This window comes from Globicephala melas, chromosome 13, assembly GCF_963455315.2.
Source record: "Globicephala melas chromosome 13, mGloMel1.2, whole genome shotgun sequence".
NCBI lineage: Eukaryota > Metazoa > Chordata > Mammalia > Artiodactyla > Delphinidae > Globicephala > Globicephala melas.
Genome location: NC_083326.1, coordinates 65,543,767 through 65,556,519, shown reverse-complemented (window position 1 = coordinate 65,556,519; position 12,753 = coordinate 65,543,767). Strand labels below are relative to the sequence as shown.

General features: G+C 53.0%; 1 protein-coding gene across 1 annotated transcript; it reads left to right on the top strand.

Annotated features, from left to right (window-relative positions):
- Positions 1–423: 423 nt before the first annotated feature.
- LOC115855121 (uncharacterized) lies at positions 424–8,673 on the top strand. The gene is made up of 5 exons (XM_070046943.1): positions 424–469; positions 586–938; positions 3,071–3,200; positions 3,310–3,603; positions 8,612–8,673. Exons 1-5 carry the CDS (start codon positions 424–426, stop codon positions 8,671–8,673), a joined length of 885 nt encoding a protein of 294 aa, XP_069903044.1.
- Positions 8,674–12,753: the final 4,080 nt, after the last annotated feature.

Here is a 12,753-nt window from a genome sequence, read left to right as displayed (position 1 = left end):
AGTTATGTGTTATTTTTTCCATTTTCCACATGTTACAGCTGGAGGCACTGTGGGACTGCCCTGGGGTCCCTCACAGCTCAGGGAGGACCTTTCACTCCAGGAGCTGGGTCTGGGGGCGGGGCCTGTGCTCCCTGTTGAGGACTCAGCAGTGTGTCCTCTCTGGCTGGCAGAGGCCCCTGAGCAGGGACCTGCGTGGTCTCAGCAGGTGCTTCCTCTCAGGGGGTCCCAAGGGGGAAGCTGCCCTCCATCCCCTTGAGTCTGGGCTGTGAGCTGAGCTCCAGCACCAGGGCTCATGGAGGGGCTGGGTGGGCCCTGGGTAGACACCCATTTGCATGGGAGCCCCTCCTCTGGCAGAGGCTAGGGGAGAAAAGGAGGCCTGGGGCAGCCCAGCCCCACTGTGGGGACCGGGGGGCTGTGAGCACCATGGCCTGGACTCCTCTCCTGCTCGTGTTCCTCTCTCTCTGCACAGGTAAGATAGGCCTCAGAGACCAGGGCCCATCCCAGCCTGAGGAATTCCGTCTGGCTCAGGTCCCCAAGTAGCTGCCTCCTGTCCCTTCTCCTCATCTGATGTGTCTGTGTCTGCAGGGTGCCTCTCCCAGCCTGTGCTGACTCAGCCTCCCTCCCTCTCTGCATCGCCTGGAGCATCAGCCAGACTCACATGCACCCTGAGCAGTGGGTACATTGTTGGCGGCTACCACATAGTCTGGTACCAGCAGAAGCCAGGGAGCTCTCCCCGGTACCTCCTGAGGTTCAAGTCAGACTCTGATAAGCACCAGGGCTCTGGGGTCCCCAGCCGCTTCTCTGGATCCAAAGATGCCTCGGCCAACTCAGGGCTCCTGCTCATCTCTGCGCTGCAGCCCGAGGACGAGGCTGACTATTACTGTGCTACAGTTCACGGCAACACTGGTACTTACACTGTGCTCCAGACCCACAGGGAAGTGAGACTAAAAGCTCCCCTGTGCCCTCCCCCTGAGACAGTCACTGCTGCTCTGCCTGGACCACGTCTAACTCAGGGTGACCTTCTGTTGTCACTTCTGAATTTCCTGAGAATGACAAATCTGACCCTGTCATATGCTCTTCCTCCCCTCAAATCTGAGACTGACCCATTGCTCTGATACCTCAGCTGGTTCATGTTTTCACAGATAAAACTTCCATGCTCAGAGATAAAAATCTCCAAGTGGGGACTTCCCTGGTGGTGCAGTGGTTGAGAATCTGCCTGCCAATGCAGGGGACACGGGTTTGAGCCCTGTTCTTGGTAGATCCCACATGCCATGGAGCAACTAAGCCCGTGTGCCACAACTATTGAGCCTGTGCTTTAGAGCCTGTGAGCCACAACTACTGAGCCCACGGGCCACAACTACTGAGGCCCACGTGCCTAGAGCCCATGCTCCGCAACAAGAGAAGCCACCGCAATGAGAAGCCCGTGCACCGCAATGAAGAGTAGCCCCCGCTTGCCACAACTAGAGAAAGCCCACGCGCAGCAACGAAGACCCAGCAACGAAGACCCAATGCAGCCAAAAAAAAAAAAAAAAAATCTTCCAGTGGAGATGTTATGAGTGGCAGAGAGAGGTTGGTTCTGGCCCTGCCTCACTCAGACTCCTTTTTCACTTGATAATAAATAAAATTTCATAGGATACCTGTTGTGTCATTTTATTAAAATGTCCTTGATAAAAATACAGTATTTACAAAGATAAATATAGTATTTCAGAAATGTTACACTTGTCAATGCAAAATTAAAATAGAACACAGGTTTTCCTTCAGTTAAATTCATGCACTAGGGCTTCCCTGGTGGTGCAGTGGTTGAGTCCACCTGCCGATTGAGGGGACACGGGTTCATGCCCCGGTCCCACATGCCGCGGAGCGGCTAGGCCCGTGAGCCATGGCCGCTGAGCCTGCACGTCCGGAGCCTGTGCTCCGCAATGGGAGAGACCACAGCAGTGAGAGGCCCGCGTACAGCAAAAAAAAAAAAAAAAAAAAAAATCTTGCACTAATTTTAAGTAATGACCTTACATTTTGGCAACGCATTTTGGTAAATTGAAAATCTCACAGTCACACACCATCTGTGTAACACACACACGCAGTGCTGGGCAAACTTCAGTCAGGCTGTTCTCTTCCAACCAAACACTCCCCTAACTATGTCTTTTCAAACCCACTATTGGGGCTCTGTTGATCCTAACAGCCCCACGTATCAGGCTCCCTGGGAACAGATGCTGCTCAAAGCCCTTCAGAGTCTCAATAAAAACTGCCAAGAACATCACTAGGCCCTGTTCACTGCAGCCTGTGACGTGTGCCTGCAAGAGAGATTCCCAGGAGGGAGTCACTTCGTAAGACACGACACGGGGGACGGTGGGTCTCGTGTGTGGAGAGCTTCACACACAATAAAGAATGAGGCGTTTAGGCTCTCCCCACACCCTCACTCCCTCCACAGAGAGGAGCTCCCTCCTCCTCAGGGCTGAGGGGACACACAGAGGAAGGGGGGCTCTGGCCACCAGGGACAAGTCACACAGAGGAGGGGACGTGCTGTCCTGCACAGAAGGGGATGGGCCTCCACGGGGCCAGCACTGCTCTCACTTGATCCTGATCTAAGAGGAATTTGGGTCACAGACGCCCCCTCAATCCTGACCCCTGGGCAGCCAAGGGCGCTGTGGACAGACTCACCCTGAGGGGTCTGAGGGGAGCCCACAGATGGCTCTGAGGTCACGGGGGACACTGAAGGGGCACCTGGAATGGCCCTAAGGTGGGGACAGTGCACAGAGCAGGGGGCAGGAGCTGACCCTGAGGGGCTCTGGTCACCAGGGCACACGGTGTGTGTTTCAGGGCCTGGACACCAGGGGGCGCGCGGGGGCCATTCCTGAGGGTCTGAGAGCTGGGACCAGCCCCCCAGCACTGCCTGGTGGTCTCTGCTCAGGGCTGCCTGCTGTGACCTCCCACCCCTGGGCCCCACCCAGCCCCGCCCCTGCCCACCCCCTGGCCACACTCAGCACGGGGACCTGACCCAGGGCCCAGGGAGGGACCAGAGAGCTGGTGGGGGGGGTGTCATTTGCATGAATGGACACTCCCTCTCTCAGAGTATGAAGAGGGGAAGGAGAGACTTGGGGACGCTCTGCTTCAGCTGTGGGGACACAGAAGGCAGGACCCCGTTACCATGTCCACCATGGCCTGGTCCCCTCTGCTCCTCACCCTGGTCGCTCACTGCACAGGTGACTGGATGCGGGGACAGGGGAAGGGACCCCGGGAAGACCATGGGCCCTGCTTCCTGCTCTTGTGTCTGGACCCCAGAATCACCATCTCTGTCTCTTCCACTTGCAGGATCCTGGGCCCAGGCTGTGCTGACTCAGCCGCGCTCTGTGTCTGGGGCCCTGGGCCAGAGGGTCACCGTCTCTTGCACTGGAAGCAGCAGCAACATCGGGAGCAATTATGTGAGCTGGTACCAAAAACTCCCAGGCTCGGCCCCCAAAACCTTGATTTATGATGACAATAAACGACCCTCAGGGATCCCTGATCGCTTCTCTGGCTCCAAGTCTGGCAACTCGGGCTCCCTGACCATCACTGGGCTCCAGGCTGAGGACGAGGCTGATTATTACTGCCAGTCTTATGATGACAGCCTGGATGGTCACAAAGTGTGCAAGCCAGGGGCGAAGTGAGACAAAAACCTGCTGTCCCCCCAGCACTGGGGCTCCCGGGGCAGAACCATCCTCTACCAAGTCAGCTGCTTCCGTTGTTTGTTTGGCCTAAAACTGGGGTCTGAGACCCACACCAGGGAACTTGGTCCAGAAAATCTGTTTACATCTTAATTCTGCACCCTGCCCCCTCTGCCGCCCAGGCTTTTCCTAGGCAGCAAAACTGTCCAATTTTTCTCAAATTGAGCAGAATCCCTGGATGCCAGGGTAAGGTGCCCTGGCGACAGAGTCCATGATGGGTTAGGTCAGAACCAGGGGCCAGAGTCCAGCTGTGTCTGAATCAGGACACATCAGACTGTCCAGTACGTATCCTGGGACCAGCAGCTCCCAAGATTGGGCCCCAAGCTCCTCATCTCTGATGCTAGTGGGGGACAGACAGTGGTCCCTGATCAGTTCCCTGGTCCCAAGTCTGGCATTTGGCCTCCTTAGCCATCACTGGGCTGAGCTGATACCAGCCTGCTTCTCCCGCCTTTCCTGTGACAGCCTCTCAGGCTCACCCAGAGCTCCAGGTGAGCAGTAACCGAGACCAGGACTCTTTTCTCATCTGCGGGAGGTGGGGCCACCAGCAGCTTCCTGCTCAGGCTCTGGCTGGAGCTTCTGTTGCTGCTTCTGCTGCCGCCCTGGGTCCACGTTCATCCCTGGGGGCCTGCTGGGGTGTGGAGCCTCCTCTTTCCCCTCTGTCCTCAAAGCCCCTTCAGCAGCCCATTCCTAGGAGAGGGTCTCAAAGGAAACAGAAAGGCCATGTGCCCATCGCTGGGGATGCAGCATTCTTTGCCCTGAAGCTCAGGGGTTGAGGTGGGGGGTCGGTGGAGGTCATCTCCGACCTGAACTCTGACTCGGGAACCCTGAGCCTCCATCATTGGGGTCATCTTCCAATTCCCAGGAGTTTCTAGGGCTATGACCCCCTCTCATCAGCCCTCAGGATGAACGGCTGTGCTTTGCTCACAGGGGAGATTTCTTCGGACACTTTTGCACTGACACCGGAGCATCTAAGGTGCATCACACATTTGGGTCTTTTGGAACAACTACCTCTCCATGCCCCTCAGTGATCCAACCATTGATTCTTCCTGTTTAATTGCGGTGTCTAACACTTGCTGAACGGTGCTGAATAATAATGGAGCTAAAAGTCACATTGGCTGCTCCTGATTTGTGGCGTTTCCACAAATTATCATCATCAGGCCCAATCAGAGGACAGTGGGTGCTCTTACCATGTATGTTTCACAAATCACTACATAAGTTCTTGATACATTAATGATGTTTTTCTCAAACTGAAAAGAAAAAGTGTTTCATGCTTTTCCTTTCCCCCATAATTAGTGGAAGCAGCGCTGGGCCATTTCAGTTCCTTAGATGGTCACACCAGGGCCGCCCTTTTGTGTGGCTCATCTTACTGTCTACGGACGGCAGACCCCACCTCAATATTCCCACCTGCTCCATTGCTTGTTACCTGCCTTACAAACAGGAAAAACAACTCTTATCACAACCCCATACCGGGCTCTAACTAGGATCTTCCACAGTGTTATGAGGAGTAATGACCTACAAAAATTTCTTGGTTTTCTAGTTACTAAAAATGAAGAAGCAAAAGGATATTTTTAAAAATGCCATTCATGAGGGCATCAAAAAGAATAAAATACTTAGGACTAGGATTAGCCGAGTAGGTGAGAAGCTTACAAACTGAGCCAGAAGGAGTTCCTCAGGCTGGGATGGGCCCTGGTCTCTGAGGCCTGTCTTACCTGTGCAGAGAGAGGAGCATGAGAAGAGCAGGGGTCCAGGCCATGGTGCTCACAGCCGCTGCTCACGACACAGAGCTGGGGCTGGGCTGCCCCACTCCTCTCTTATGCCTCCCCACTGGCGCCACAGAGGAGGGGCTGTCACGCAAATGTGTCCCCACCCACTGCCTCTCCCCCATGACCCCTGACAGGGTCTGGGGCCCTTGCAATTTTTCTTTTTGCAGAGAAAAATTAAAGCAGATGAAGATAAGGGAAAGGAGACCCGTGTTCATAGATTGGATGACTTCTTACTGTGAAGGTGTCGATCAATCCTGCCCAGTTGATCTGCGCGTTCAAAGCAACCCCATCTTATGTCCGCGGACACTCGGGGATGTGGCCTGTCCTGTGGGGTGATGTACTCTAGGCGTCATGAACGTTGGGAGATCTTGGAGTCTCTGACCTGTGCTTCCTTAACACTCTGACATCTCAGGGTCTTTGCGGGGACCCAGGGTTCAGACCCTAGCGTGTCCTCCGGGATCACCTTCACCCCTGCTGGCCTGGCTCCCCCGCTCCAGGGACCCGGCCCCTGTCCTCGATCCCCATCCTCCCCCTGTGTCTGGTACATGGGAGACAGTCCTTAAATATCCTCTAGAGAATGAATGGCTGGCTGGCTGGATGAATGAATGATGCAGCTAAGTCCCCCATCGGGTGGTGACTTACAGCCCCTGTGTCCTTCCTCTAGCGGAGGACATGAGTCCCTTGTCCTGAGTTTTACTAACATGTTTCCAGGCTTTCCTACCATGGGTCTCTATGTGACAAATGTGCACACACCCACCCCCCAGTCCCAACCCCTGCCCTTGCAGCTGCCCTCACCTGTGTCAGTCGGGCATCCACCTGACATCTGGACCACCCGTTTCTGTCCCACGGCCTGGGGTCAGCTGGTCACCACCCTGTGTCCCTCCTCAGGCCACGTGCCATGTCACCCCTTCCTGTTTCCTCTGTGTCCTGTTCGTCCAGTCTCCCCAAATGTCCCCTGGCTGGGTCTCTCTGTCCCAAGTTCTGTCCTAGAGTTTTACTCAGAGCTCGGTCTCTATCTGGCCCCACTGAGGACCAGCACCGCCGAGATTGAAGATCTCCCAGCACACGGGGAGGTGGCAGGACGGCCCGAGGGGGTCCCTGCTGGGTGCCCAGGCCCTGCTCCATCCCCAGCCCTGCGCCCCAGGGTGTGTGCAGTCTCCTCCCTGACTTGCTCTGGAAGGACCAGCGTCCCCTCCTTCTGGGTCCTCCTCTGTGAGCGTCCTTGTCCCCTGGAGCTCCTGCTCACAGCACCAGGGCCAGCCCGCCTCCTCTGAGCCCCCGCGTGGGCAGATCCGCTGTGCTCCCTGTTCCCTGAGTCCGGTCCTCAGCTCCGCAGCTGTTCCCACGCCCTCCTGGATCAGGATGTCGCGTGTGCCTCCCGCTAGACCGCCGCCCGCAGAGCAGGGACCCGAATCAGTGAGGCTACACCAGGACCACACCTGCCTCGTGCCCCGTAGGGAGGAGTCACGTGTGGGAAACGCAGGGGTCAGGGACACAGGTGACCGTGAGATTGTGGACCAGAGCGAGAGGAGGAGAGGTTGGCCCTGGGACCAGCAGGGGGCGCTGTGCGGCCATCTCTGGTGGATTGGGCAGGACAGGGGCGCCCAGCTGGGCAGACCTCCTCTGCCGGAGGCCCAGGGCAGGGCCCTCTGCTTCCTTTGGGGAGGGGGCAGCTGTGTCCTCTCTGGGCCTGGCCGAGTCCCCTGCACGTGGCCCGTGTGTGGTCCTGGAAGCTGCCTCCTCCCCGCCCCGACTCATGGGGGAAACTAGTGCATCAGGCAGGTTCCCTGGGTCCAAGGGCCCCAGACCTGTCATGGGGGAGAGGCAGTGGGTGGGGACACATTTGCGTGACAGCCCCTCCTCTGTGGCGCCAGTGGGGAGGCATAAGAGAGGAGTTGGGCAGCCCAGCCCCAGCTCTGTGTCGTGAGCAGTGGCTGTGATCACCATGGCCTGGACCCCTGCCCTCCTCATGCTCCCCTCTCTCTGCACAGGTAAGACAGGCCTCAGAGACCAGGGCCCATCCCAGCCTGAGGAATTCCTTCTGGCTCAGGTCGCCGAGTAGCTGCCTCCTGTCCCTTCTCCTCATCTGATGTGTCTGTGTCTGCAGGGTGCCTCTCCCAGCCTGTGCTGACTCAGCTGCCCTCCCTCTCTGCATCTCTGGGAGCATCAGCCAGCCTCACCTGCACCCTGAGCAGTGGGTACATTGTTGGCGGCTACCACATATTCTGGTACCAGCAGAAGCCAGGGAGCTCTCCCCGGTACCTCCTGAGGTTCAAGTCAGACTCTGATAAGCACCAGGGTCCCCAGATGCTTCTCTGGGTCCAAAGATGCCTCGGCCAACGCAGGGCTCCTGCTCATCTCTGGGCTGCAGCCCGAGGACGAGGCTGACTCTTACTGTCAAGTGTATACAAGTGGTGCTGAGCACCGTGACAGAGACAGATGGACAGAGACAGATGGCGAATGGGACAAAAACCCTGGGCCCCTCGTTTCCAAGCTTTGACACGTTTATTGAGGTAGTTAATAGCTTTACTGATAAGATCAACAGAACATTTCTGATGTAGACCGGTGCCACACTAGAACTCTCTACTGTCTATGGAAAACGTCCGTGACAACTCTAGAAAGTTTAAACGAACATACTAAAATTTATACCAAAACTGATAATTGAAAAATGACAGTCACTTACATGCAGAATTGAGGACATGTTTCCAATAGTAAAGAGCAATGGAACAGCAGGTGAAACCCATCCAGAGGGCAAGCCATGGTACCACACATTTCCTAGGAAAGATGCGTGTGTGCGCGTGTGCGTGTGTGCGTGTGTGCGTGTGTGCGTGAGAGAGAGACAGAGACAGAGACAGAGAGAGACAGAGAGAGACAGAGAGTAACCCCGTGCTCATCCTGGCCCCCAGGCTGTGCTTTCAGCCTCCAAATGAGAAGGCCAACTGCAAACATAAGGCGTTTACATGTCTCTACTGCAAGAGTGAGATTTCACCAGAGATCAGTGTCAGCGCGGCAGGAACCAGCAATGAACCTGAATGTAGAGACTGCGTGGTGTGAATGTGTGGCTTTGAAAACAAAATGGCATCAATGGGTCAAACATGGATGTAGCCTTGGGACCTCTGTAGACGGGCACTCAGACATTTTTTTAAGTGTTGTATTCCTTCATTTTTTCAGAGTCCAGCAAAGTATCCATGTTGGTAACAGAATTCTGATGGTTCACCCCAGTTGGAAATGTATGTATTTCTTGTAAAGAAATAGTAGAAGGATTTTTAAGAGGCTTTTTTTGGACATTGCATCACTATGGATCCCAAAATAAGTCTCCTTGTCCCTTATGAGAGCTTTCTGAATCATGATGTTAATTTCAAAATAAACTGTGCCAAAAACCTTAGAACGGGAGAAGAATAAAGTTTTATAAAATTTCTCGGTACCATAAAATGTGCTTGAAATGTTACACTCCTTTTAAAAGTTTTCCAGCTTAGTAATTCCAGAATCTTCCCTTGTGTTGAATTTAAAGGTGAGAGAGTTTGCGTGGCCATTTCACCCTTTTTGAAGTGATTTTCCTTCAATAATCAGTATATAAACGTCATGATGCAGTGACCCACAGCGTGGCTCTAGCCAACTGTCAAAAAGATGCTCACTGAACGTGCATCTTTCAATCTGTGTTACTGCAGTTTCACATTCTGACTCCCATTTTGTTTCAAACAATTCACCAGTGTAGATGTACGACCCATGGAGGGAAATGGATTCAGTATTTGTTTATTTTCATACCAACATCACCATGGGAAATTACCCGTCGGGTATTTTTTTCACTTACTAGAATTTCATTTTAGCCACACCAATAGATACGTAGGGGCATTTCATTGTTGTTGTAATACACATTCCCTAATGAGAAACGATGCTGAGCCTCCTTTCCTGTGCTGATTTGCCACCTGCATGTTTGGTTGGCTGAACTATCCAATCTTGAGAGGCTGACTTCCTTTCCCCGCTCCCTCTGCTCATAGACAGAGGTGGGGACCAGTCTCATACACCAGGTCTGACACGGACCCCTCTTTCACTGTCTATTTCTCCACCACAGGCATCCTTCAGGCCCTCAGGTGCTCTTGTTGGCTGATCTGATTCCAGGTTAGTCCTGAGACTGAAACCGTGTACAAGTCCCTGTGTCCACGTCTTTTGAAGTAAAATGCTGACTCAGGAGTGAATGATTGGGAAACATGAAGATGGAGAGACAAAGAATAGCTGTTGGGCTGGGGAACTGGTATCAATTTAGACTATAATTCTGCCACATCGCAGAATCACCAAACTCCCAGTTCCTGCAGAATCACCGAAATCCCAGTTCCCTGAAAGATGAAGGTAGATAAAGGCCTGACACACATTCCTAAGTTGTTTGTACAGGAAGCAGAGCCCCACCAGATGAAAACTGCTGACCACAAGCACATAGACCCTAGACTGGTTGGAACCAGAAGGTTGATGATGCTTGAAACGTCACCTTGATGCCAACCTATCCGAGAATTGTCCACGAGCTGATTATGCCCTGATCCTTGAACACTATAAAACTCCTCACTACCCCCTCCAGGGTGGGTCACACAGTCTTGAGGGCATTAGCCCGCTGTGGCCTCCTTGCCTGGCAAAGCAATAAAAGCGACTCTTTTTTACTTCACCCAAAACTCTGTCTCCGCGTTTCTATTTGTCACTGGTGAACAGAGGCCGAGTTTCAGCAGCAAGACGTTGGCTCAAGACAAGTCGTCTGCTGTGTGTCACAGACCTTGTCTCCAGGGTCCAGAGTCCTGCACGGGGCGGAGTGAGTCCCCAGCCTCTCCCCAGCGCCCCCGTCCATAGCCCCCCTGGGCCCATCACACCAGATGCCTCTTCTGGGGTCCTCGCTTTTCTGCGTCTGCAGAGATGTTCTCATTCTCTTCCCCCTTGAGGATCCCCCATAAAGTGAGGATTGACGTGACTCAGGATGCAGCCTGAGTGGGAGGCAAACTATGCTTCTCACCTTCCAAGGCTCTCTTCACCCTGGGCAGGTGGCCCAGACTCCCCTCTGCCCCCCTGGCTCCACCATCTCTACTTGGTCACCAGCTGTTACCTGTACTAGTCACAGTGTGCAGCTAGTCCCTCAGTGGGGAGACCTCTGCCATCACTTCTGCACCAGCACCGGCCTGTCTGAGGCTGAAATGTCCTTTTGGATCTTTAGGAAGAACTGCTGGTCCTTCCCATCAATGCTACGTCCTCACCATTGACATCATTTCATTCACTGACTTTCTACTACTTGCAGAATAATTGAATAATAATGGAGCTAAAGGTCACCTTCGCCTGTTCCTGATCTTTAACCACCCTAAAATCCTGGCTTAAGGACTAGTTATCTGTGTGTGTGTGAGATAGTGTGTATTATCATATTATAAAGGTATCTGTCTGTTTGTATTTTTATGTGGATTTTTTAAGGAATTGCTGTTAGGGTCAAAGTTTCTTTCGTGATCATTTAAGACAATAATATATTGTATTATTATTGGTATTATATTAAAGTATTTCATAATAGGGAACCCAACTTGTATCATGGGAGTAAAAGTATCAATTTATTAATCTAGTAAGAAATCTCTGTTCATATTTTATTTAGAACATTTTCATCAATATTTAATGTTACTATTCTGTAATAGTTTTGTGTAAGGAGTCAGGTGCTTTCATCACTGTTATATGTTTTCTATAAGAACTAGGAAATTGTATATTTTTTCAAACTTTGTGAAAAAATATGAAGCAAATAAGTCGGAACCATCTGATCTCTGAAGTTCTGTTCAATGTTTCCTGTGAAACTATCTGTATCTTATGTCATTCTTTGGAGCAGTTCCATAAAATTTTCTATTTTCTAAGGAAATCGGTCTGTTACTCATGTTATATCTGATGCAGACAATGTTGTACCTTACTAGGCAATGATGCATTTTAGAGGTGTTTTTACTATACATTTTCTGGGATTCTTTTTCCCACATAAAACCAGCAGGGTGAGCTGTGGGACTGCCCTGGATCCCTGCACAGCTGCTCAGGGAGGATCGTTCACTCCAGGAGCTGGGTCTGGGGGCGGGACCTGTGCTCCCTGTTGAGGACTCAGCAGTGTGTACTCTCTGGCTGGCAGAGGCCCCTGAGCAGGGACCTGCGTGGTCTCAGCAGGTGCTTCCTCCCAGGGGGTCCCAAGGGGGAAGCCACCCTCCATCCCCTTGAGTCTGGGCTGTGAGCTGAGCTCCAGCACCAGGGCTCAGGGAGGGGCTGGGTGGGCCCTGGGTGGACACCCATTTGCACGGGAGCCCCTCCTCTGGCAGAGGCTAGGGGAGAAAAGGAGGCCTGGGGCAGCCCAGCCCCACTGTGGGGACCAGGGGGCTGTGAGCACCATGGCCTGGACTCCTCTCCTGCTCGTGTTCCTCTCTCACTGCACAGGGAGGGCCAGGCCGCGGGGACCAGGTCTCAGTCCCCAGCCTGCATCAGCCCATGTGGCTCAGACCCCTGGAATCTTTCCTCCAGCTCCTGCCCCATCTCCCCCCTGTGTCTGTGTCTGCAGGTTCCGTCTCCCAGCCTGTGCTGACTCAGCCTCCCTCCCTCTCTGCATCTCTGGGAGCATCAGCCAGACTCACCTGCACCCTGAGCAGTGGGTACAGTGTTGCCAGCTATGTTATAACCTGGTACCAGCAGAAGCCAGGGAGGTCTCCCTGGTACCTCCTGTCCTACAACTCAGACTCCATTAAGGACCAGGGCTCCAGGGTCCCCAGCCACTTCTCTGGATCCAAAGAGGCCTCAGCCAATGCAGGGCTTCTACTCATCTCGGCTGCAGCCCAAGGACGAGGCTGACCATTACTGTGCAATCTGGTACAACAGTGCTCCTCACAGAGACGCAGGCAGATGGGAAAGTGGAACAAGAACCTTAGCCTGTGAGAACCTTTTTCATGACAACTTTTAAATTTCACATTAAATTGTATATATACAAAGTGTACTTGGAAGTACATTCTGGTTTGTAATGGATCTACTCCCAATTCTTAATTCAACCCTTCTTAGTTTCCTGAAAACTTAGAACAAAAATAAAACAAAATAATTCATGATGGCACTGAAATACTGTCTGCTTATCCATGTGTAAGCAACCAGAGAGGTAGATCTGGCCTTTCTTCTTACTATAAAGAAATGAGTCATTCCTCGTTTTATCTTCAGCAGAGCCCGGGGACCAGCCCAGCAGGTGGACCGTCCACTAAAGCGTGGACTCTGCTCCTTGAGGGTCAGAGCAGAGAACTTGAGGTGTCAGGGGTACAGCTGACACC